Source organism: Juglans microcarpa x Juglans regia, chromosome 8S, assembly GCF_004785595.1.
Source record: "Juglans microcarpa x Juglans regia isolate MS1-56 chromosome 8S, Jm3101_v1.0, whole genome shotgun sequence".
Taxonomy (NCBI): Eukaryota; Viridiplantae; Streptophyta; class Magnoliopsida; order Fagales; family Juglandaceae; genus Juglans; species Juglans microcarpa x Juglans regia.
Genome location: NC_054609.1, coordinates 6,577,154 through 6,604,177, shown reverse-complemented (window position 1 = coordinate 6,604,177; position 27,024 = coordinate 6,577,154). Strand labels below are relative to the sequence as shown.

At 35.8% G+C, this 27,024-nt stretch overlaps 1 protein-coding gene across 1 annotated transcript in view; it reads left to right on the top strand.

The window, feature by feature from the left end:
• Nucleotides 1–576: 576 nt before the first annotated feature.
• LOC121244175 overlaps nucleotides 577–27,024 on the top strand; it is a 33,510-nt gene continuing 7,062 nt past the window's right edge. Inside the window, exons 1-2 of the mRNA XM_041142204.1 lie at nucleotides 577–612; nucleotides 2,479–2,750. Coding sequence (XP_040998138.1) covers nucleotides 577–612; nucleotides 2,479–2,750 — 308 coding nt within the window. The remainder of the gene's footprint in view (nucleotides 613–2,478; nucleotides 2,751–27,024) is intronic.

Sequence of the window (27,024 nt, the reverse complement as noted above, 5' to 3'; positions counted from 1 at the left end):
TGTGTTGGGTCTTAGTCAATGAGAGGACAACCACATCCTCCAATACTTTCATCATGGACCCCAAACAATAATGACAGCGAGGCTAGCTCTGATGGCTCAACGTAGCCTCCAAGCATAGTTCTTGAGATAGAAGTTGCGAATCCAATATTGGGTGGCCCCACAAGTAGAGAAAACAATGATAATCTAAATGGTATGATCAGTTATTCATGTGGTGAATATTGTGAATATCTCTAAGCTTGTGAATATCCTCAGCCTCCAAGCATACTAGTATAGATACATGTAAGGTTTAAAATGTGTATACCAAGTCCTAATACTAGCACTAAATATCTTTATATTCCCTGTAGTAGAAAATGTTCCGGAGCCAATACCATCAAACATTTAACCAAAAAGACATGGACGTGGGCCCATCAAATGCATTGAGTTTGATAAGCTTCGGAAGCACGGGAAAATACTTAGAAAATCAATGATAGACAAACCGCACAATATAGTGAGAACGCTACAATGTTTACGACACGGGTCACGTGGATATTGAAGCATCATACGGACATGAGTTATGCATGATGGACTGATGTACCCATGGTTGAGAAGGATGAGCTGATCAACCGTGTTCGGGTAAGCTAAATTTAACTTGCTATGATATGCTTTAGCTTGTCATATATGATTATGTTGTTGAAACTAATTACTTCATACGTTTAGGGTGACTTCAATTAGATTGGAAATTGGACAATCATCGCAAGACGGTGTGGAAATAGTTGCATAAGTGATGAAATGCTTCCTACAATGAGCTATACAAGAAATATTTGTCATATGGTAGCCATGAAGAAGCATTGGCTGGTGGGATTGGGTTGGACGGGCGGTCGGGCCCCTTGTTTGGGTGAAGTTATGTGATAAATGGGTATGCGAGGCATTCAAGGTTAAAGTTGGTGCACATTCCTGTATGTTTTTAGGATAGTTGTGGTCTGGAAAAAGATAGTTTTCAATTACAAAGATCTTATATTAAGTTTACAATTATTTTGTTTTATTCGTAGAAAATGTCAAAGTAAAGCAAAGAGAACCATCACAAGCTGAAAACCAATCACACTACTGGGAGGAAGTCATTTGTGAGAATCTTAGAGAAGCTATGCATTTAATTAACTACAAATTTAACCACACTATTCCAATTCCCAATCCAATAAGAAAATCTTCATCACGTATGGGTGGGCTATCCCGCACCGCACATGCGGGGGCAGGGGCCCCCGCCCCGCATGAAGGACCCCTAATAGGGGCAGGGGGTGGGCTGACCCTAGTGGGGCCCCGCCCCGCACCCCGCTCCGCATTCACCCAAATTTATAATAAAAAATATTATTTTTTATATTTATATAAATATATATTAAATTTAAATATATACAATTTGTTAAAAACTTGAATTCAAGTTAATAGATTTTCTTGGCTTCCTAGGCCAACCTTTATATAGAAGGTCAAGACAATACAACTCTAATGAGTTTATATTTTTTTGAATAAAATTTATAATTATAATATATTATAATTTGGGTCTAAAAAAATTTTAGACCCAAAAAAATTATAGACACAGTGAATCACTGGGTTAAGCGGGGTGCGGGTAGCACCCCTACATTACGTTTTCAATATTGCACAATAATCAATGTATGTCCCATGCAAAATTCTACTGAGTTGCTGTAAAAGATGGTTACATTAGGAGTAACTAAATACATGTGTAAGAGCCCTCTCAATAGATTAGTTAAAACTAAAGTACAATTTTGATAAATGTAGGATGAATTTAACTTTTGGCTATTCCATTCACATAAGTCTCCATATTGGAATAGCCATTTCTTCATTATATGATAATAAAATAATATAAGATGAATTTGGCTTTGGCTATTCACATCAAATCTCCACATTGGATTATCTATTTATTTATTATATAATAATGTGTAATTAATAATTTCAAAAAATTTTTAATTTATCATATTTTACTATTCATAATATTATATATTAATTAGTAATCATATTCTAATTAAATTTTTTCAATTGTCATTTCAAAGGGAGAGAGAAATAATTGATATAAAATGTATTTGATGTATGAATAGGTACTTTCAAATTTAGAAATTATTTTGCAAGTGACTGTAGCTATTTGGAATTTAGCTAATCCCTTGTGATGCCATTTTATGTCCTATTAGCTAAATCCTTAATGGATTTAGCTTTTAGCTAATCCATTGAGGATGGTCTAAGGTGTAATATTTATTCATTGTTGCATAGTGTTCGACTACAACGAACTTGGTGGAGTTCTACAAGGAAGTCTCTTGGTCTAGGAAGAATGATGAATTCATGACATCCACGACGTAAGAGCTTTATGTGAGAATTTTAATAAAAACAGCCCCCCTTTATGGCCTAGACTGTACATATGTGTATGTAGCATTAATGCACTCATTGTGCTAAACTACAGGTTTTTGTTTAATTTAGACTAACTCTATATTTGTGCAGACGCAAATGATTGGCAAGATGGATGATATAGAACCTGAGCAACGTACTGAAGAGGCAGCAACTTTTGTATTTAGGGAGGTACTAGGATATAGACTAGGGTATGCTAGAGGTCTAGGCGAGATGATAATATCGGAGTCTACGAGTAAACATGAGCGTGAACGGGACAAACATTATGCTAAAGAAGTGAAAAGACACGAAAAAGAGGTTGAGTATTACAAGAGTCAGTTTGAGGAATTGAGGGGAGATGTTAAGAGTACTTTTGGAGAGGCAGTGTGAGATGTCAGGAATGCAGTCACAAGGAGAGACTCAGGGAGCCTAAAAGGGACAGCCATTAAGACCTTTTTTGTGGTGTTTTTTTAAGTAATATGCTGGCATGATCTTTTTGGGCATGGTTAATTTTTTGGGGGATGAAATAGGATGTTCAAAGCAGTGCATGAAGTAGTTAGAAGATATAGTATGTGGTTGTAAGTAGTGTATCTATAGGTGGTTGCGTCACCTTACAGAATTGTTTTGGTGCTCTTGGAGTTGTCTGCCTTGGGGCATGATCATAGTAATAGTTGTAACATATTCTGCACATATAGTACGTGCCCTGAAGGTAATGAAATCAGATGTTTCCCTTTTATGGAATAGTTTGTAAATAAGTATACCTCTTGACATACTAACACTCATTACAGATGTTACTTACAGTTACAGGTACAAGTAGTTAATTAGTGTTTTTCAAACAACTCTGAGACTAGGCTCTTGGTGGACTATGCATGCAGTTTGGGATGTTGTGGAGACAAGGTTCTAGTTTTAGCTTAGTAATTTAGTTTTCAGTTTCAGTACATAAGGCCTAGCTAACTTCCAGTTTTTCCTTTTAATCCTTGTAAAACATATTGCACTTGATTATCTTTCATTTTTAACTACTGCTGAAGAGTAAAACTTCTGTTTCTACTTACGACATGGAATGGGGATAGGGAAGGTAAAGGTGGCAGAGAATGAGATCGAATTTTAGTTGGTGTAGACAGCTGAATTGATGAAAAATCTAATGATGAAGGTTTAAGTGGGTTAGACCTTACTAAGGGTTGATGACTTCATATTTGTGACGTGTGCTGATGTGTTTAAAAGACAAGTTTTCCCTCTTTCTCTTGAGTCAAAATGTATGGCAGTGTGTTTCTTCCATAGGGCAGGTATATAGTTGATTCACAAATATCAAATAGATTGGGAATTTGAATGTCGTCAGGTTTATTGCACTAACTTACCCAATTCCCTACTAGGTGGTTGTTTCTACAGGTGTGCCTATATTGCTTTCTGCCTTCGTAGATGGCTGGAGCATTAGCTAGATGTGAGGATTTGTTGTGAATGAAGGTTCAGAGTTGTTGAACCTGGATGTTAGAGAGGGCTCTGTTCTATGCAACAGTTTTTGTTGGGATACAATTCAACAAGAAGATGCATGGTGGTAGATCATTTGTGAAGTGGAGAACTACCGTTAATGTGAAGATTTCCTGTCTCACCCACCCCAGCCAAGCCATTACTATTGCTGCCCATAAGGTTTATGTAATTTTGAATTTAGTGAAAGCTATCTCGTTTGTTTTCATAGATGAAATGAGATGAGTTGTGATTAAAGTTAAAAGTTGAATAAAATATTGTTAGAATATATTTTTTTTAATATTTGTTTTTTGTTTTAGATTTTGAAAAAATTGAATTTATTTTATTTTGTTTGGAAATTTGAAAAAGTTCTAATGATTAGATGAGATGAGATGAAATGAGATGAATTGAGAGTAGTTGTGAAAACAAACAAGGTAAATATGTATTGTATTTGGAATTTGCTAGTAGAAATGAATTAATATGAAAGATTCTGAGTAGAGGTTCTCATATAGGAATATTTATATGAAAGATAGGATTAGTTATTAAAAATGCTGCTGAGTATAAATGGATTTATAAATCTTTTGGGAATGTTCTTAGGTTCCACTTCGAGCAGTGTGGCCAGTAAGGTTCCTAATTAGAAAAATGTTTTTCAGAATAATTAGCAACTATTCCAAATCAGCTAGTAATTGCGTCGGATCAACTCGTCGGCCACCCATATTAATCAAGCCGTGTGTGAGTACCTTGGGTGACATTTGCAGCGATAAGTAAATTTCGCTGGGAATAATCCGTTTCTATTCGTGGTTCGATGCCACTGATTTGTATGTTGACGATGACTTAAAATCGTCAGAAATATGCTCTTTTTCCAGCGACATTACGAAAGTGCTGGAAAAGTACAAGGGGTTTTTGCGGCGATGATGGAAGGTTTTCCGGCAAAATAACTCGACGGAATTAGACCCCATTCCCATTGTTTTACGGCGAACATTTATACTATTTTCAGCGAGTAACTTACGGCATTAATAAACATTTGCATCACCATGCTTATCAAGTGGAGGACATTATTTGCAGCGGTTAATTGCATTTTTTGCGGCTGAATTAGTAACACCGGTAATACTATTATTTGCAACGATTATGGACAATCGATGATAGTAATTTGTTGTATCCAAGTTTTGGCAACCCGCGTGCAGCGAAGAGAAAGGCGTTGCTATAAACTATTATAACGATTTAATAGGTTATTGCGGCGACATTACTGTGCTGGGAAAACCAGTTTTCCTTTTAGAAAACGAGAGAAGACTGTGCGGGTAAAGTTCCACGACAATCTCACAATCATATTGGAGCAGATTATATAAAAAAGAAAGGATAATAATGTACTTACAATTTATTTACAATTATTTTAAAAAATATGTCCAATCAGCCAATACAATCATGGCATTATACCAAAAATAAGTTTCAATAATATTATAAATTACCTTTCATTTTATGTACAATTATAAAGTAATTGCAAAATAGTTGTAAGTAGAAAAGAAGCCTTCCTTCCACTGCAGCTTATACTAGTCTTCTACGCGCAAGTCCAGTTTGAGTCACAAACATGATTGGAATATGCCATTGAATTATACCAACCTTAATGCTGCTTCCTCGTGGTTAGCATTGTGCAAGGTTGGTCACTCGGTGGCATGCACGTGTTGCTCCCAGTTCAAGAAATAAAGTCAAAGCTTTGAAAAATGGTAGGGAGGGACAGAAAAATAGTACTATTTTATTTAGGCATGCAACCCGACCTGGTATAACCGGGTTTGTGACAGGTCCGGCCCAGCCCAAACATCCTAGTTTAAGCTGCCAATCCAACTTTGTAACACCCTGGCCCTTTGGATTTTTTTTCCTTCTCTTTTTTTTTCCGTCCTGCCTCCCCTAGCCCCGATAAACTTCCCCAATTTTTCTTCCCTATATTTTTTTTTTATGCAGCCATGATGCCGTTTGAGGTGAGCTTCATCTTTCTGCATGCATTTTATCCTTCCGACGGTTTTTCACTTTTAGTTTTTGCACTCCCGAAATTTCCTCCACTGAAATCTCCATTATCTCCATGTCTAGGCAGTTTGAACTTCCTTTCTTGATATGAGTCAGTAGGAATAGAATCCTTTAAACCCATAATCAATTTGAAAACTCACCCAAGAAAGCCAAAATCAAGTCAATAGATGGAAAATCTATACCTGATGATAACTCGTTTCAAGAACCTAGATTATATTAAAATCTAAACCTGTTGAAGAACCTGTCTCAAGAACCCAAATTACAATGAGAAATGCCACAAAGGTTGTGATTTGCCTTTGATAAGTTCAAAAGTTCAATCAAGAACAAGAGGAGATAAACTCAATTCACAATGAATAAATTCATCAAATTTCATAAACTTCTTAACATGAGGCTACAAAGAGTATTTAAACCAAAACTTAATTAAAACGTTAGCTAAAATAAAGCCCCTTTTACCCAAAATGCCCCTAGATGAACAGTGTCGCGACTATAGTAACACTGCTATAGTAATGCTACAGTACCCTCTTGAAACCCTAGTTCAAAAAATGTAACTTTCCAAATTAGCCCTTGGCCAAAATACAAAGCCTTCCCAAAAACCCTAGTTCATAAGAAATCAAACATATGTAGGCCAGCATCCTCAAGTCCAATTATTCTAGACTAATTCCTATAACTAATAAAATAAGCCCCTTTAATAAAATAAACAAGTTCAAGGCCTTTAATCACATAATCATAATAATAATAAGCCCTAATTTATGTTGCACTCTTCCATAGCTTATATCACGTGGATGATCATTGGATCTGCTTCTCTCAAGCCCATCTTGAATATTGACTCATCCAAAGTGGATTGCACCAATCCTTGCATTGCTTCCTTAATCTTCTTAACTCTTGATCTTATAATTGGCTTATCTGGAACTTGCAAAGGATCTTTAAGTCTATGCCTACTTTGGTTTCCATCATTCCCCCTCTCTTCAAAATGATTCGACCTCGAATCTCCACCTGGATCAAAGGGAAAAATGTTAGTAACATTGAAAATAGCATAAACATGATACTTACTTGGAAGATCCACTTTATATGCGTTATCATTAATTTGTTCAAGAATTTAGAAAAGTCCATCCAAGCTACTCCTGTCATCAACATGTAAAGACATTAAATCTAAAAGAGTAAATTGATTAAGTCTATAAACAAGTTCAAAAAGTGAAAATTTAGTAGTAGCATGCACGGTCCTGTTATATGCAAACTCTATAAATGGCAAACAATCCTCCCAAGTTTTTAAATTCTTATGAACAACAGTGTGTAAAAGCTGAATTAAAGTCCTATTAACTACTTCAGTCTGACCATCAGTCTGAGGATGACAAGTAGTGGAAAATAATAGCTTAGTACCCAATTTTCCCGACAACACATTCCAAAAGTAGCTAAGGAATTTAACATCCCTATCAGAAACAATACTCCGAGGTACACCATGGAGTCGCACTATCTTCGTGAAAAACAAGTCAGCTATGTTTGTGGCATCATCTGTTTTATGGCATGGAATGAAATGTACCATCTTACTAAATCTATCCACAACTACAAAAATAGAATCTCTACCCCATTTTGTCCTAGGCAGCCCCAAAACAAAATCCATAAATATATCTACCCATGACTCACTAGGAACGGGTAAGGGTGTATACAACTCATGTGACAAAATCTTAGATTTGGCCTTTCTACATGTAATGCACCTGCCACAAATGTGATTGACATCTCTCTTCATCTTAGGCCAAAAGAAATGTTCATACAAAATGTCTAAAGTTTTCTTGATACCAAAGTGTTCCATTAATCCCTTACCATGTGCCTCACGCACCAATTACCCATGCATAGAACAACTTAACACACAGAGTTTGCTTTCTTTAAACAAATAACCATCATGCTTGTAAAACTTACCAAATGCTGCCTTATCACATGCCATATGGACATAAAAAAAATCATTGGCATATATGTATTTCACATATTCAAACCCAAGTATTTTAGCACTCATAGAAGTAAAAAGTATATACATCCGGGATAGAGCATCAGCAATAATGTTCTCATTACCTTGCTTGTAATGGATGACATATGGAAAGGTTTCAATATATTCCATCCCATTCTTGACACCAAAATAATTACTCCAATTAGATGCAGACTCAATGAATGACAAACAATACTCCCACATACGTTCATGCAACACGTTCATGAATGGCAAATGATACTCCCATAAACGTTCATGCAACATGTCAATAAATGGCAAATGATACTTCCACAAATGTTCATGCAACACATCAAAAGTCTTCCTTGCACCAAAATGACTTTGTTGACCACTTCAATTATATGCAAACTCAATGAATGGCAAGCAATATTCTCATAAACGTTCATGCAACACATTAATGAATGGAAAATGATACTCCCACAAACGTTTATGCAACATGTTAATACATGGCAAATGATACTCCCACAAACGTTCATGCACTATGTCTAAAATTTTCTTTACACCAAAATGATCCATCAAACCAAATTCATACACAACAAACTCACGCATAAGACAAGTAGGCTCACAAAGTGTATTCTCTTTAAATAAATACCAATGTAGTCTATAAAACTGACCAAACGATGGTTTTTCACGTACTCCATACACACTAGCCAAGCTGTCATCATTAGCATACTATTTCTTATCATATTCAAGTCTCAATAACTTTGCATCTAAATTGATGACAAGGATATACCTTCTTGCTAAAGCATCAATCACAAAATTTTCCTCACCTTGTGTGTACTTGATTACATGAGGAAAGGTCTAAATGAATTACACCCACTTGGCATGCATTCTATTCAACTTACCTTGCCCCTTCAAGTGCGTCAAGGACTCATGTTCTTCAAAGAAAGGTTGGGTAGTGATTGTCACACCAGGCACAAAATCAATGTAATGTTCTATCTCTCTAATATGTGTCAATCCACTAAACACACCGCTAGGAATCTTAACCTCATATCCCTGCAACAAAGAAACAACAATACTAGGCAAAGAGTCGTTAAATTAGTATAAAATCTTGCCTTAGCATAAAAGCTCACTTTTGTTTTTCTATTTCTCTTTACAATCTTTCTTTTTTTTTCCTCTCGTTACTCAACTCTTTTTTTTTTACTCTCAGCCACCTCCCTATTTTCTTTTTCATTCTCCATTTTTCTTGATGTTTTGCCCTCATTCTCTTTTTTTCTCTCACTCTCTTTTTCATTTTCACTCTTTTTTTTCTTTCACTCTCTTCTTTTTTTGAACTCTCTGAATCACAATTATTTTTCAACTCGTTCAATCTTTTTCTTGTGATTTTAGCCTCAGCCTCATCTTTTTTTTCTCTCTCTCTCTTTTTCGGCCTCACTATTTCTTTTTTTCTCAATCTCACTTTCACTCTTGCTTTTTAGCACAATCTCACTTTCACTCTTGTTTTTTAGCTCAATCTCTTTTTCACTTTTTCTTTTTTGATCACTCTCACTTTCAGTCTTTCTTCTTTGATCACTCTCATTTTTCACTCTTTTTTTTTTTAGCAACCTCACTTTTCAGTTTTAATTGGTCCCCATGGACTTGTGTTGGAGTTAAAAGAGCAAGTTTGATTGTTTTTCCATCATTTTCAAAACTGTACTTGTTCCTTAACCCATCATGGATCACCTTCCTATCAAACTGTCACGATTTTCTCAACAAAATATGGTCAGCATGCATAGACACTACATCACAAAGGGCCATATCCTGGTATTTCTCAATTGAAAAGGAAACTAGCACTTGCTTATTTATCCTAACCTCCCCACAATCACTCAACCACTGCAACATGTATGGTCTAGGGTGTTTCAAGGTAGGTAAATTTAATTTCTCAACTAAAGTAGTGCTAGCCAAATTAATACAACTCCCCAAATCAATGATCACACTACATACCTTATTGTTGATGTGGCATCTAGTATGAAAAATGTTCTCGCTCTGCTGCTCTGTATCATCCATCTCAATTTGTGTATTGAGTGTACACCTAGTAACAAGAGAATCACCATACTCTTCTTTCTCATACACATTTTCAACACTAGACTCACGTCGCCTCCTATCTCTCATGCCTTGTAGATTTGTAATTACCGCATCTTGATGATCTGTCCGATCTTTCACTTCACCCAACACTAAGTTCAACCGCTCAAACTATTGTTGCATGGCTTGCAATACAAAGGATGAGTTATCTGCCATCCCCTTTGGTGATGAGTCACTCCTATGAGACATCGTAATGTGTTGCACAAAAAGAATGTTAGTGGAAAACCTCAAACACTCCCTTACGTGTTTACACTCGAATAATGACACTCCACTCGTGTTTGACTCTTAATTGACTTTTTCCCTGTAATCGTCTCACACTCTCTTGCCTTTTACCTTAATAGTTTTCTCGCTCAAGTTCTTTAAGAACTAGTTGAACTAAAATCAAGACAATACAATCTTGTATTATTCCAACCAGTAACATAGATCCAAGAAACAAGAACAAGAAACAAGGAAGTAATAAAATGACACGAGACTCAAGGAATTTATACGAAGAAAATAGTAATTATAAAACAAGATAGCAACTAGAAAGATATATTCAGCCCCTTTGATGATAAAGCTCAATCAACAAATGTTTTTTTTTCTCTTTGTTGTAACTATGTAACAACCTTTGAATATGCTACATTTTCTTTCTTCTTCTTCTTCTTCTCTTTTTATTTTTCAATTTTTTTTTCTTTTCCTTTATTTTTTATTTTTTATTTTTATTTTTCCTTTCCTTTCTTTTATTTTCCTTTTTCTTCTTTAATTCAATCACAAACAGCAATATTCAATTGTGAAAATAAAGCAATTGAATTCAAGCGCACAAGAATTGACAATGAGAAACAATGAAAAGGTACCCCAAGCAATTGACAAACTTAGAGATGCAAGAAATCCTAGAATTCTGAAATCTGATGTGATGCAAATTTCAGCCAAACCCAAAACCCTAAAAATTTCGGCAGCCTACTTTTTGTTTCTGCATCTTTTTTTTTTTTTTTGCAACCCTAGAACAATGAAGCCCTAGAATTAAATTTAAGGATGCAAGAAATTAAAAGATAGAATCAAACCTCATTGGAAACCTTGCTTTGAATACCAAATAATATGAACCCGTAGGAATAAAATCTTTTCAACTCACAATCAATTTGAAAACTCACCCACGAAAGCCAAAATCAAGTCAATGGATGAAAAATCTAGACCCGATAAGAACTCATTTCAAGAATATATATTATATTAAAATCTAGACCTGCTGAAGAACCTGTCTCAGGAACCCAGATTACAAGGAGGAATGCAACAAAGCTTGTGATTTACCTTTGATAAGTTCAAAAGTTTAATCAAGAACAAGAGGAGATAAACTCAACTCATAATGAATAAATTTATCAAATTTCACAAACTTCTTAACATGAGGCTACAAAGAGTATTTAAATGAAAACCTAATTAAAACCCTAGCTAAAATAAAGCCCATTTTACCCAAAATGCCCCTGGATGAACAGTGTCGCGGCTACAGTAACGCTATAGTGACCTCTTGAAACCTTAGTTCCAAAAATGTAACTTTCAGAACTAGCCATTGGCCAAAATACAAGGTCTTCCCCAAAACCCTATTTCATAATAAATCAAACATATGTGGGCCAAACATCCTCAAGTCCAATTATTCTAGACTAATTCCTATAATTAATAAAATAAGCCCCTTTAATAAAATAAACAAATCCAAGGCCTTCAATCACATAATCATAATAATAATAGGCCCTAATTTATGTTTCACTCTTCCATAGCTTGTATCACGTGGATGATCACTAAATCTGCTTCTCTCAAGCCCATCTTGAATATTTAGCCCTTGCTAGACTCGTCCGAAGTGGATTGCACCAGTCCTTGCATTGCTTCTTTGATCTTCTTAGCTCTTGATCTTCTAATTGGCACATATGGAACTTGCAAAGAATCTTTAAGTTTAGGCCCACTTTGGTTCCCATCATTTCCATTTTTAAGTCCTCTTTTATTTCGTTTCCGTCCATCACTCAGGTCTCTCCCTCTCTACTTTTTCTTGTTTTATACTTGTTGTGCATTTCTATATCCAATCTGACAAACTCTCTCTATTCGTGTATCTCATACTCTCAGAGTCTCTCTCATTCACAACAAACCTCCATGCATACACCATAGGCCGGGGCCATCACTCACTACTGCGTCATCGCCAACCATCCCGCACGACCACCATCACGCCAACCTGTGGCTTCCATAAATGGACCAGCAAGCCACTGCCTCGTACACACCACCACCTTGCAAGGCTCCCACGTTCCCACGGTTCCAGCCACCACTTCACGACGAGAGCTCCACTTTGCCGCCACCCTTCATCGTGAAACTCAAGCCACCATCGCACACTAAAAGGCCTCTGTTTCCACTTGCGAAAAACAGAGCATGCTTTCCTTCTAACTTTGCCTCCATGTAAGCCTCCAGTTACTTGTCGTCCGTGGGCCGTAGCCCAGCCGTGAACCAGCTAGTGGAGCCACCGTAGATCACGAAGCAAGATTCTATGGTCGGACTACATCCCCCATTGCATAGTCCGTAACTCCCTCGACCTCTCTCTCTCGGGACGTTCCATCTCTCTTACTCTCAGACTCTCTCTCTTTTGCTCTCTCTCTCTCATCACTTTCTCTCTCTCGTCCAGTGCCATGCCGCCGTGCTCACCACCTTCGATCCCTACCCAGCTCACTGTCTCGTTGTGCCTCTCAGCCTCCCTTGGTGAGTATGCCTCTGTGATGCTCAGTTTTGATCCAGGCATTCCTTTTATTTTGTCCCACATTTTTTCTTGTTTCTAGCCGTACCCAACGAGCATGCATGCTGATGTTTTTATTTTTTTCCAAAACGCCCTTTTCATTTAGATGATTTTATATTGGACTGATTTTATATTAAACTTGTGTTAAGTGGGCTTTGTTTGAAGTATAAGAATTTACATTTACGGATTCAAGTTAAATTACTAAATATTTTTACAATTTGGTTTTGGTAGTAAACAGTAAGTATTTTAATCTCTTATTTTTTGTTTAAGCACTTTAAGCCTATTATATGAAATAAACCTTGTATGGTTTTAAATTACATATGATTAGTAGTTTGCAATGATTTTTTAAGATAAATATTATTAAATATATTGTATGAACTAATATTGTTTAAAGAAATCTATGATTTCCTCCTATGTTATATGTTAGTGGTATTAAATTATGATTTCAATAATAGTTTATAAATATATGAGTTTTAAATATGATTAAGTTAATTTTCAACATGAATCTAAGTTGTTTTACCATATTTGATAAAATTCTATTATGATAAGTTAAGAATATATATAATAATAATATTATATATTAGATTTCTAATATCTTAATAATTATCAAAGCTATTTTCCGTAGTAGAAATTTAAGTAGATGGAGAGTTTTAGCAGTTCTTTTAGAAGTTTAGTAACACTTAGTGTTCTGTATAGGTGACGATTGGCATTCATTCAGCACGATTGTGGAAAGATTCATAATAGTTAAAAAGTCCAGATAAGCAGGGTTCATATACTAGTTTTGCATAAACAAAATGAAATGAGGTTGATTTTGAAAATATGCATGTTTGTTTTTTAAAAAAATCTGAAAACGACCTTAGATGTTTGTTCTACATATGCATAAATTCTATATAAGAGAAAGTATTTTTTGTGTCATGACTGGTGTAGACATGAGCTAATTTTGTGCATTCTATTTCTGAACTATGCAAAAAGAGCGAATGTGAAAATTTAAAAGTTTTTGCTATGAATAAATGAAGATGTTCTGATTATGTTTATTTCAAACATGTGAAATGATCTGAAGCTATTCAATATTTTGTTTTGATATGATGTGTCATCTGAAAATCTTGGCATAAAGTTCTGATTCTGTATCTAAATGTGATCTGGTTCCGATGATGTTCCGTTCTGTTTCTGTTTATTTCCAGCCACGAGTATAATGGTGGTTTATAACCCTATCACGAGGGTGAAACATGGTATACGACCCAACCACGGGTATAATGGTGGTTTATAACCCTATCCCGGGGTGAAACATGGTATACTACCCAGTCAAGGGTATAATGGTGGTTTATAACCCTACCACGGGGGTGAAGCATGGTATACGGCCCAACCACGGGTATAATGGTCGTTCATAACCCTACCATGGGGGTGAAACATTGTATACGGCCTAGCCACAGGTATACTGGTGGTTTAAAATCCTACCACGGGGTTAAACATTGTATTTGTCCCGATGTGATGCTATGAGATGATATGAATATAATATTTCAGTTTGGATATGCCAAAGGATTTTCTTTGTGGGAACAAGTTTGTTTTTTCTAAAAATTTCACTCTGATGTTTTGTGACAAGTTTTGTTTATGTATTCTAAAAGAAAATATGTTGTTTCTGCATTTTGGAGGTCAATGTATTGTTTTGTATACTGAACTTTATAAATGCTTATGTTTACATGCTATTATAAGTTCTCTACTTATTGAGTTGTTGATAACTCACGCCTTATCTCCATAATATTTATCAAATGATTTTGGATATTTCAATTGGGGATCAAGATTTTGAAGTTTTGGGTGAGATGATTTAAGAGTAGTAGATTAAGTCTAAAAAGTTTTCGATGAGTATTGGCGATTTTTATTAAGAAATTTTATTGTGTTATGATGACTTAGCATTTTGAAAAATTGGTTATATTGAGGAAATTAGTTTGAATTGAAATTTCTTTATGATATTGGGAATTTTGTGTCTATAATTATATTGTTGAAATGTGAGTATTAGTGACAGGAAGTAACTATTCGACCCCTGCAGGACAGGGGCGTTACAGACCTAACCCAATTCGAACAAAATAAAATCGGGTCAAACCCATACTACCCAACAAAAAAGATAAAAAACTACTTTATGCACATCAATTTACAAAATCTTTCCATAATCTGAATCTCAGATCTACAATCATCCTCAAATTGAAGAAAAGATCCAAAAAATACTTGCATAATGTAAGAGCCTCTTGCAGAAGAAAAACAAAGGAAAAAATAAAAATAAAGAGAGAAAAATGGAAACAAAAATATCACCATCACCATCATCAACGTGCTGCGTTTGGAGTTTCGCAAAACTCATCCCTATCCCTCACTTCATAGTTTCAACAGAACCTCTCCCCACGCTTCTATGCAATGCCAGTGACCCACTCCCCTCTCTCCTTCCTCAAGAGGCAATAACAAACGTCAAACACACTCAGTAACCTCCTCTCTCTCTCTCTCTCTCTCTCTCTCTTTCTGCTTGCTGTTTTTGGGTGGATGCTAGCTGTTTCTCTTCAATTTTTCCTCCAGATAGCATCGCAACTCTCTCTGTATTTCTCTCCTCTCAGTTGCCTCTCTCTCCATTTTTTTTTCTGCCCACGCTCCTCACTTTGTTTTTCCTCTCTCTCTGTTGCACACTCTTCCTCAGTGATTGCCGACACTGGCCACCACCTCATCCCATGAAAACACAGCCGCAAGTCATTTCTCAGACCGATGACTTCTACGCTGCACCACCGCACGCCGCGTCACTCTGCTATGTGCCCAACACTAGGTCCCATCACTCCTTCACTCTACAGTGGCTTTGTTTATTTTTTAGGGGTAAGTTTCTGCTGACCAAGAGTTTTCCTTCTTCATATATTTTGATCTTAACTTATAAGGGACATTATTTACTCCCGTAACTAGGCCTGCAACCTGATCCATCGAAACCAGAATTGGGGGCGACTCGACCCGTCAACACTTCTATGACACCCTGACTCCCACGTACAAATAAAGTATGGGAATCGTGACGTTAGGATGATTACAACACGGTCACACATCCCAACGAAAGTGCCAAGTGTGTGCATATGCAACAGTGTACAATAAACAATGCAGCGGATAATATAAATAAGTCTACTAAGTACCATAATTTTTAAATACAAATATTCAAAATAAATCATCTTTAAAAAGTTATATAGTCAACCCAAAATATATTACAAAACAAATACATAAATAATTGATAAAGCGAATCTCGAAAAACAGGAGTAATCCCAGATCACTCCGCCAACGGAGCCAAGCTTAAGGCTCGTCCTCCACATCTGCATCAAAATCTGCAATACCATAAAATAGTACAACAGGTAAGTATAAACCAAATAACTCTCGGGATAAAAACATATTAATACAACCAACATGCATTCATATGACAAAATACACTTAGCCACAAAATACCATTTTTTTCCAAAAAATGATTATTTCCAACACATGCCAAAATCCCATTTTGGCCCAAAAACATAGTCTGTCATTTTTTCAGAAAATGATTCACATAAAACAAACCATTTATCGGACACTGTAGGCGGGAATTGCAGGCGGGACTCTACTATCGTCCCTGTTTACCACCATCCTTACTGCGTGCACTGTAGGTGGGAATCACAGGCGGGACACAACCACCATCCCTGCTTACCACCATCCCTACCGCGTGCACCATAGGGGGGAATCATAGGCGAGACTCTACCACCATCCTTGCTTACCACCATCCCTACAGTTCATTTCTACACAATGAATAATTATCAGAGCACTGTAGGCAGGAATCACAGGCGGGACTATACCATCATCACTGCTTACCACCATCCCTACCGTGTGCACCGTAGGCGGGAATCACAGGCGGGACACAACTACCATCCCTGCTTACTACCATCCATACTGCGTGCACCGTAGGCGGGAATCGCAAGCCGGATGTGACACCCCGACTCCCACGTACAAAGACACGGGAATCGTGATGTCAGGATGATGACAACACGGTCACGCATCCCAACAAAAGTGCCAAATGTGTGTGTACATACAATAGTGTACAATAAACAACGTAGCGGATAGTATAAATAAGTCTACTAAGTACCATAATTTTAAATATAAATATTCAAAACAAATCATCTTTAGAAAGTTATACAGTCATCCCAAAATATATTACAAAACAAATACAGAAATAATTGATAAAGCGAATCTCGATAAACTAGAGCAATCCCAGATCACTCCTCCAACGGAGCCAAGCTTAAGGCTCGTCATCCTCATCTGCATCAAAATCTGCGATACCATAAAATGGTACCACAGGTAAGTATAAACCAAACAACCACGAGATAAAAAAATATTGATGCAACCAAGATGCATGCATATCATGAAATATGCATCAAATCCAAAATATCATTTTCCCCGAAAATTGATATTTTCTAACACACGCCAAAATCTCATTTTGGCCCAAAAATATTTTCCAGAAAATGACCCAAATCAATAAAACATCATTTTCCCAAAAAATGAATCACATAAAATCCTTTTATTCAACACACGCTATTTTCCCAGAAAACAGTCCATTAATCCATTAACCAATGCACCATGATCTCCCCTAGGGATCATCCGCACGTTCTGACTTCGTAGCAATGCTCAGTTCTGCGCCCAGCGCGTTTGTGGCCAAGCACCCACAACGCAACAAGCGATGTCCAGTTCCGCACCCAGAGCGTTCGTGGCCAAGCATCCTCTAGCCCCCGCCAGCAGAGGGGCCACAGAGTCGGCACGAGATCATCTCGTCTAATCCCGTTGTCGCCCAGCGACAACCCAGGGGACGTCACTCAGTATATTCCACTCCCGAGTGACTAGAGTAGCTCCACCGAGATAATACCCTATCTCGGCTTGGGGTCGTGACACACACGCACCCAAAATCCTTTAACACATGAAAATTCAGTTTTCACGAAACATATGAACATGAATGCATGTACACGAAAACCCAATTTCCTTTACAAACATGATCATGCGTGCAATATGCCATGTACATGAACAACACCATGCCAACAACTAATATTTCACAATACCAACCAAACACACAACTCCGTCCACAATCCATCCGACCCCCGAACTCCTAGGACTCAGTTCGGCATGTCCAACCAGATCACAATAATATGAGTTAGTGCAAAAATATATTTAAATCATGATAGTTCTTTGGAAAAATACTTACAGTGCTATATAATGATTTCCGAATGATTATGGAGGTGCAAAAGATGGCGACACAGCAACGTAACAGTGTAAAATACACTGTGGCTGTGGGTCTTAAAAACCCACTTTTGAATGGGGACAAACTGAGACCCGAAATTGATAGGGTAGGGCTTAGGGATGTCAATGAAGCTAGTGGTGGTGGTGGTTGGCCGTGGGTGGTGGTGCAAAGGGTGGTTGAAGACCAAAAATACCCAAATCGGAAATGGGGTTGGGTGCATTGGGTTGCTAGGAGGTCGAGGATGAAGTGGAGAAAAAATGGTGGCTAGAGGTGATGCAACGGCGGCGCTGGAACGAAGAGAAGGCCTCGGCTTTGGGTGGTTCGTGGAGGCTAACGATGGTGAGATAGGGGATAGGATTGACGGGGAATGGTTGCCAGCCGGTGGGGGAGCGAACGGGAGGGGCGGTGTGGGTCACGGTGGCGTGGCGGCGTTGGGCTGGGAGAGGCGACGCCGACGCATGGGGAAGGGGAGAGAGGCTATCGCACGCGCTGGGGGAAAAGCAGAGGAAAGGAACAAAAAAAAAAAAGAAAAGGGGAGAAACAAAAGAAAGAGAAAAAGAAAAGTAAGGGGAAAGAAATGAGGTCCAATCCTCACATCTTGGGTCACAAAAATGATCCAACGAAAATAATTTCAAAACAGTAAGTTAAATAAAATAATTTAAACGTAATGATAAAATGAAGATAAAACAATTAAATCCAACAATCAATTAATTTAAAATAAAAAACAATTTAAATGCATCACAATAATAAATATTAAGAAAGTATAACAAATTAATTTTTACAATTTAAAGATCATAAAATAAACCATTTAAAAATATCCGATAATTTTAAAACAAGAGAATAAATTTTTGAATCAATAAAAATAATCCTTCAATAAAAATACACTAAAATACGGGGTGTTAGACGGGACTCTACCACCATCCCTGCTTACAACCATCCCTACAGTCTCTTTTCCTTTTTCTCAAACCAGTCAATCAAGTCGTTTCAAACACACTCAGAATCATTTCACATGAAAATCTAATTTTCAAATAAACACTTGAAAACGCAGTTTTCAATCAACACATGAACATGAATGTATGTAAACGAAAACTCAGTTTCATTTACAAACATGATCATCCGTGCAATATGCCATGTACATGAACAACACCATACCAACAACCAACAATGCAAACCAAACACACAACAACTCCGTCCACAATCCATCCGACCCCCGAACTCCTCGGACTCAGTCCGGCATGTCCAACCAGATCACAATAATATGAGTTAGTACAAAAATATATTTAAATCACGATAGTTCCTTAGAGAAATACTTACAGTGCTATATAATAATTTCTGAAGGATCACAGAGGTGCAAAAGGTGGCAATACAGCAACGTAACAGTGTAAAATACACTGTGGCTGTGGGTCTCAAAAACCCACTTTTGAATGGAGACAAAGTAAGACCCGAAATTAATAAGGTAAGGCTTAGGGATGTCGGTGAAGCTAATGGTGGTGGTGGTTTGCCGTGGGTGGCGGCGTAGAGGGTGGTTTTAGGCCAAAAATGCCCAAAACGGAAATGTTGATGGTGGAGCTTCACCGGTGACGGATTGGAGCTAAGGATAGGTGCTTTGGGTTGCTAGGAGGTCGAGAATGAAGTGGTAAAGAAATGGTGGCCGGAGGTGGCGCGACGGCGGGGCTGGAGCTCAAGATGCGCCGCGGCTTTGAGAAGTTCGTGGTGGCTAACGGCGGCGCGAGGGAGGCTGCAACTGGAGGGAAGGGGTCGCCGGAGGGAGGGGAAGCTGGAGGGGTGGGTGGTGCCGACCACGGCGGCAGCTGGGCTGGGAGAAGAGAGAAATGGGCGAGGAGAGAGGCCACGCGGGGAGAGAGAGAGAGAGGAGAGAAAAAAGAAAAGAAAAAGAAAGAAAAGGGAAAAAGAAAAAATGGAGGGAAAGAAATGAGGTACAATCCCTACATCTTGGGTCACAAAAATGATCTAATGGAAATGATTTCAAAACAGCATCTCAATTAAAATAATTTAAACGTAATGATAAAATGAAAATAAAATAATTAAGTCCGACAATAAATTAATTTAGAATAAAGAGAAATTTAAATGCATAACAATAATTAATATTAAGGAAACATATCAAATTTAATTTTCACAAATTAAAAATCATAAAAATAAACCCACTGAAAACCCGACAATTTTAAAACAAGAGAATAAATTTTTGAATTAATAAAAATAATTCTTCAATAAAAATACACTAAAATACGGAGTGTTACATTCTCTCCCCCCTTAAAAAAACTTTAGTCCTCGAAATTTGTAAGGCCATACATCATGCTAAAACAGGATACAAGATACAACCAGAACACGCTTGAGACAACATACCATTACCAACACCCAAATAGGCGTAAGTAATGTTATCTCAAGTCTATTCTCATAAGCAATTCCATCATACTCACATTAGACTCCCAGTGGTATCTCATGTCCAATATTCCTAGAGTGGCTATGTTATCCAAAATCTCCATTTTTCACAAGAACCTTAATACAAATCCAATAAATTTCAATGATTAATAGCTCCATACAATAATCTGTGCTAACCTCAATCGACTCCTATGATATAACTTCTAAACCTCCATTGAATTCTACCTTTGGTAACCTAATGGCCACTTCCAAAGTTAACCATCAATAAAAAATTTTGCACAACCAAATGATTAATCTTCAACTATAAGTATTGTCTCAAAAAATTCAAGTCACTACTAATTCCTCAAGTCGGGTCAAGTCGGGTTACTTTGAGCAGGCCCATCAGATTTACGGGTGATTTGCACAGCCTTACCCATAACCCTAGTATTGAAATATGAGTCTATTTGTATTTAAACATACAGGTTGACACCAAGACAAAAAAACCCGTTCCTAGTCGGGTTGGAGACCCGATCAGATAACAATCTGATAAAATCGATTCGAGCGGGCTGGGTCAACTTAATCAGATCTGTCGGTTGATTGGTTATTTTGCACAGGCCTAATTTTATTCCCATTTCTCATTGTACATGGGTTTTCTCTTTTCATTGTGTTTTCGTTGATGTATCATGATCACTTCTATCCTCTTGTGAACATAATTTTATGCGAGGCTAAATTTCAAGTACTTCTGGTTGTAAACCTCAATTCCCTACGCCTGCCATGGATTAATTGTATATACACATTTAACGAGCATGCGAGCACACACTATGTTTTTACGTTATACAAGAGGTGTTTGACCCATGAAAAAGATTAGGTTGTTTATGTGTTACATATTAAAACATTTTTCAATCTCGAATAAGCTAAAAATAGAAAAACAATTCAAATTTACATATTTTGATATTTTTCCTAAACATCCAATCCGGATAGAGAGTAACTAGGGATCGGATGAGGTGATGTCAGCAAAGCTAAGGGACAGGATTAGGGGACAAAAGATTCACTAGCACCATACTTCCGTAAATCTCCTGTGTCAAGTTTTTATTCAAGAGTGTAAAATACAAGTAAACAGAAGGTTCAATTTGAAGATTAATTCCAAGTTTGGGTATATGTACTTTTAGAAGAAAAATTCTACTGATCATCTTCATATCATGCACCATACATAATTTTTTTTTTCTTTTACCAAATGTATGGTGTATGAATGGTGAGTAGGAGAAACCAATTAGTTTATGAAGAATAAAACCCAAAGCCTTTCTCAGAATACCTAACTACTATTCAATACTTTCGTATGGTGTGTGGAGATGATGAGTATCAAAACTCTTATCAGAAGACCTCAATACTATTCATTATTTTATTATTACTTTTCACCTACTTTTCACTACTATTTAATATTTTATCATTATGTTTTCCTTATTTTTTTACTACTATTCACGGAATACCTAAGAATAACTCAATATCCAAATGCAACCTATCCAATAACTTTTTGGATAATGTGGAATGTAAGTCGAATTTTAAAAAATTTTTCAACTTGGCAAAATAATTTATACAATTTTCAGATAATTACAACTTTCAAATTTTCAAATACAAGGTCATAATCTTTAAAAACCTAAATAATCGTCATTTCTACATTAGAAAATACTTTTTTAATTTGTTCCAAACAAATGTAACATGCTTGAAAGTGCTTTAAACATATGGTTACCAATCAGTAAATAACTTTTTAATAGAAGAACTTATTACTTAAGCTATAAGCTATATTTTCCACCGCAATCCCAAACATGCATTAAGATTTGAAATTGAAAAATATTTCATGCTTAAGTAATATTTAGAGAGAAAATTATAAAAAGTTTAAAAAATTTAATTTCATTGTCATGTTGTGAAATAAAGCACTAGAGCAACCACACCCATACACAACGATAATGAGATAGAAATTAAAATAAATGTGAAAATATAGGAATCAAGCAAATTACACACGATATAGTATTTAACATGGTTTGGCAACGTGACTGCATCAACAAAGCTACATGGAATTTTACTCCCAAGGAGATTACAATCACATATAGTGAGTTATAAGAGCGCCACTCTACTCACATAATTTCAACTCTCTCCAGGGCTTTTTCTCTCTCAATATGTTTTCACATCTTTGCCTTTCTTTTTTTCACTCTGATCTGTTGAGTTCATGTCACAAGAGAACAAACATTACATATATATATAGAGAGAGAGAGAGAGAAAAAATGATGATGAAAATCCTAAACGGCAAAATTGGGTTCTTCACTTGAGCGGGTGTCGAGCGTGCCTCAAGCAAACAATCAATTGAATATTAGCTCAGGCGGTCTAACAAGCACTACTCGAGCGATCACTAGGGTTAGTGCTTCACTCGGCCCAGCATCACACAAACCTTGAGCGAACAATCTAATTGTCCTTGGCTCGAGCCTACTGTTGCACAAACCTTGAGCGAACAATCTGTATAACCTTCGCTCAAGCCCACTGTTAAGTGCACCTCGAGCGAACTGACGGGTTGAGCTTCGCTTGAGTCAAGGTCGAACGACAGTCGAGCAAACTTTCTTTCTGTGCCTTTTCTGTTCATAGACCAGACTCTACATGCAACTCAACATGTCAAACGTCCCCTAATTGTTGTGTCCCACTAGAGGTGGGATTGCAGAAGATTTAACTACCTTTGGCACATTTTTTAACAGTAGAATTTGGAAAACATTGTCGTTATTCTGCTTGTCTCTTTACCCCTGTACTTCTCTTGTCTTCTGGTAGAACATAGAAGGAATCACATGCACATGTCGACAGAATGCTTTGATTTTTTCAATCATGATCCACGGTGCATGGTTCTAATAATTTCTAATAAAACTGAGATGCAGATAAGTGTTAATAAGCCACATGATTAATTCAGAAATGCGTGGGTGTGAATGTAATTAGAAAATTAGAAAGAATTATAATAACATTGGTCAATATACAAATACGGTAATGATCATGTGTGACTATTTTTAATATGAATTTTCATGATGTGTCGTTTAAAAAAATATCTATAAGAAAAACGCCAGTTTATATATAATTTCCAAGTTATTTTCAATGATAACTGTATAAAATCGGCCATTAGTCGTTATTTTTTTAAAGTCAATAATTATTGTTTTTTTTAATTAAAAGGATAAGCTTTATATCATTTTTTAGACTTGCTAATTTATATATAATTTCCAAGTTAGTTTTTCAATGAAAACTGTATAAAATCGGCCATTAATTGTTTTTTTTTTATAGTCAATAATTATTGTTTTTTTTAATTAAAAGGATAAGCTTTATATCAGTTTTAGACTTGCTAAAGATGATAAGCATTATATAATACGGAAAATGTTGGGTTGGTCGATGTGAAAATGTTGACTATGGGTGTGATCATTTCATGATCAGAAGTCTAGCTAATTAGATCCAAATGACAAATATATATATATATATATATTAAATATATATATATTGTGTGTGTGTGTTGTGGAATTTGTTAATCATCATTATTAAATTAAAACAACACCCAAAACAAGTGTACGTTGAACGAGTTTTATTTATTTATTCGATCTGTATGACTCAGCTGGAAAGGATACCTCATCGTCAGCCATATGACGTGAAATCTCCCCAATTGATATCTATTAAAGAGTTGCTAATATCACCAAAATTTTTATAAAAATAAACTTATAAATTAATATAATTTCATATAATACGTTATATTTACTTTATAATAAAATTAAAGTAGTTTTACAATTTAACGTATCATATCAAATTATATCTATTATATATAAATCTACTTTTATTGAATCTCTTTGTATATATATATATATATATCTAAAACATTTCTCATTTTATTAGATGGAAACCCGAGAGAAGACTGTGCGCGTAATGATTTTCCACGGCAATCATATATCATTCGAGCAGATTATATATATATAAAAAAAAAAAAAAGAATGAAAAGAAGCCTTCCTTTCGTTGGGGATGTTGCGATCTAATTTTCATCTCATTTCATCTAATTTTATCTCATTTTTTTTCCAAACATCACTTAAATACAAATATTTTTATACTTATAATCACAACTTTCTCAAACTTCCAAACTTTCAAACAAAAAAAATTCAACTTTTTCAAATCTTAAAACAAAATAATATTAAAAAATTATATATTCTAACAATATTTAAACTTTGTAATATTTTTTATTCAATTTTTTCTCAACTATCTCACTACTATTAACAAACTATCTTACTACTATTCATAATCATCTCATCTCATTTCCCAAACATCCACTGTAGTCTTCTACGCGTAAGTCCAGCTTCAGACACAAACATGATTGGAATATGCCATTGAAGTATACCTAACCTTAATGCTGCTTCCTCGTAGTTAGGATTGTGCAAGGTTGGTCACTCGGTGGCATGCATGTGTTGCTCCCAGTTCCAGATATAAAGTCAAAGCTTTGAAAAATGTTAGGGAGCGAGAGAGAAACAGTACTATTTTATTCCCTCATTGTCTCACGTTGTTAATTTCTTCGCGCGCTCGTATGTATATATATATGTATAGTTGTTTCGATCCATAACATTGCTCTTCATTCTCTCTGTGTTCGCTTGGCTTCGAAGCTACGGCCGGCAGGTACGTACCTTCCTGATCTCTCTACCTCGTAAGTGTTTTGTTTTTCGTTTGTGGACTGAGCAATGTTTTGTTCCAGAATGAATTTCAAATTTTTTTTCTCGATCCGTGTGATGATTTCGTTAATGTGTGCATTATTTCAAGCTCCCTTTAACACGGGAATCTTTGCCCTAGCGTCGGGGATGATTAGAACAGAAATGCTTTTACGTATTAATATAAAGAGATTTTAAAAAAATAAACTCACAAACTGATATAACTTGATATAGAACATTAGATTTTGAAATTATTTTTGTTATAAAATTTACTTTTGTAAAATCTTTTTGTGAACGTAACACTTCATAATTAAAATATAATATATCCCAATTGTTATTTTTTTTTTCTTTACAATTTGCTTGCTCTTCATCTTCTTTCCTAATTCCCCAGATACGGCCTGCTGCAGGTATACCTAATTTCTTGTCTCTATCTCATAAACTTATTTCAGGTTCTGTTTTTTCTGATCATGATGTTGGATTGCATGTATTTAATATGATCATCTATTTCCGAAGAAACAAAATGCAAGTAATTAACATGATCTCAGTCAATTGTAAACTATATATAATATTATATATTGATGATATGTGTTCTTGTTTAGTAACTTCTCATGATTAATTACTGATCTGTATCCAAATATTTTAGCTTTTTTAATTTAATTTCTATTCTTTTCTGAAGTTAGATGTGAACTAATTAATTATGGTGTTGACTTCATTTGTTGCAACATCGATCGAAGCAGCTTTGACTACTACTAGTGTACGCTGATCGAGATCATCATGATGATCATGATCAAGAAGGTTATGAAAAACCTGATCTGGTTAAGCGAACATGTGTTTTCTCTTTTCATTGCGTTTTCGTTGATGTATCACTTCTATCCTCTGGTGAACATAATTTTATGCGAGACTAAATTTCAAGTTCTGTTTGCAAACCTCAATTCCCTACGCCTGCCATGGATCGCATCCAACAATATTTGGTACGTAAACATTATTACTCTGATCACATTTTTTTTTTTTTTTTTATTTATTGATACTTAGGTTTAATTCATTCTTCGCACCGAATACATAGGTGTCACGTTATTTTCTCACGGAACGTGATAGTCAAATGATTGGAAAATTATTTATCAATCTTTGCTTAATTATCTATCTTCTATCTAATCATTAATTCGATACCATATAAAGAATGATAATGATTATAAGAAGGATCGATATTGACAAATAACCTTTTTTCTATGTATACATTTGATTGCATTCTTAATATACATTTCAATTCATAGTATATATATATATATATATATATATATATATAGTACCTGTTTTATTCAAAATGGACCATAGGGGTGAAAGATGCACACAAAAGTTGTTACCCCAAAATGTGTGTATCCTCGGAGCAAGAGTGAAGAGCCATACGCATTTGCATGTGATGTTTGTGTCCTTTTCTTATGAATGTGTGTACATGCACTAATAAAGTAGGGGAGGTAATAAAGCCAATAATTTGTTTTTTTCTTTGAAAATGCACACTTTTGCAGGCAGATATCCTGGCTGTCACTTTTTATAAGCATATCTATGGGTTACTTTTTACAGCCTTGGATCCGGTCCAATAAGTGGTAAATATCACTCTCCCTTCTATATATGACTTACATTGAAAGACATGGGTTATAATTAATTATATATGTGTGTTTGTATGTATTTTATGCATATATATATATATATATATATATATGTATGTGTTTCTTCATTTCATGTGCAGATACGTGTGTGTATATATATCTTTAAAAAATGCTTTGGGTACAAATAGATTTTACAAAAATAAATATACAAAATAACGTAAGTACTTGATGTAATCTGTTAGAATGTAGAGTTATTTTTATTAGAAAATAGATCTAATGTACGTATCATATATATGAAATCATGTCGGTTTGTAGATTTACTTTTGTGGGATCTCTTTGTAGTTGTAACACTTGATCTCTATCTCTATATATTATATACAACATGCACCAATACACACACATATTATATATTTATTGAACTCGAAGGTCGTTCGCTCGTAAGG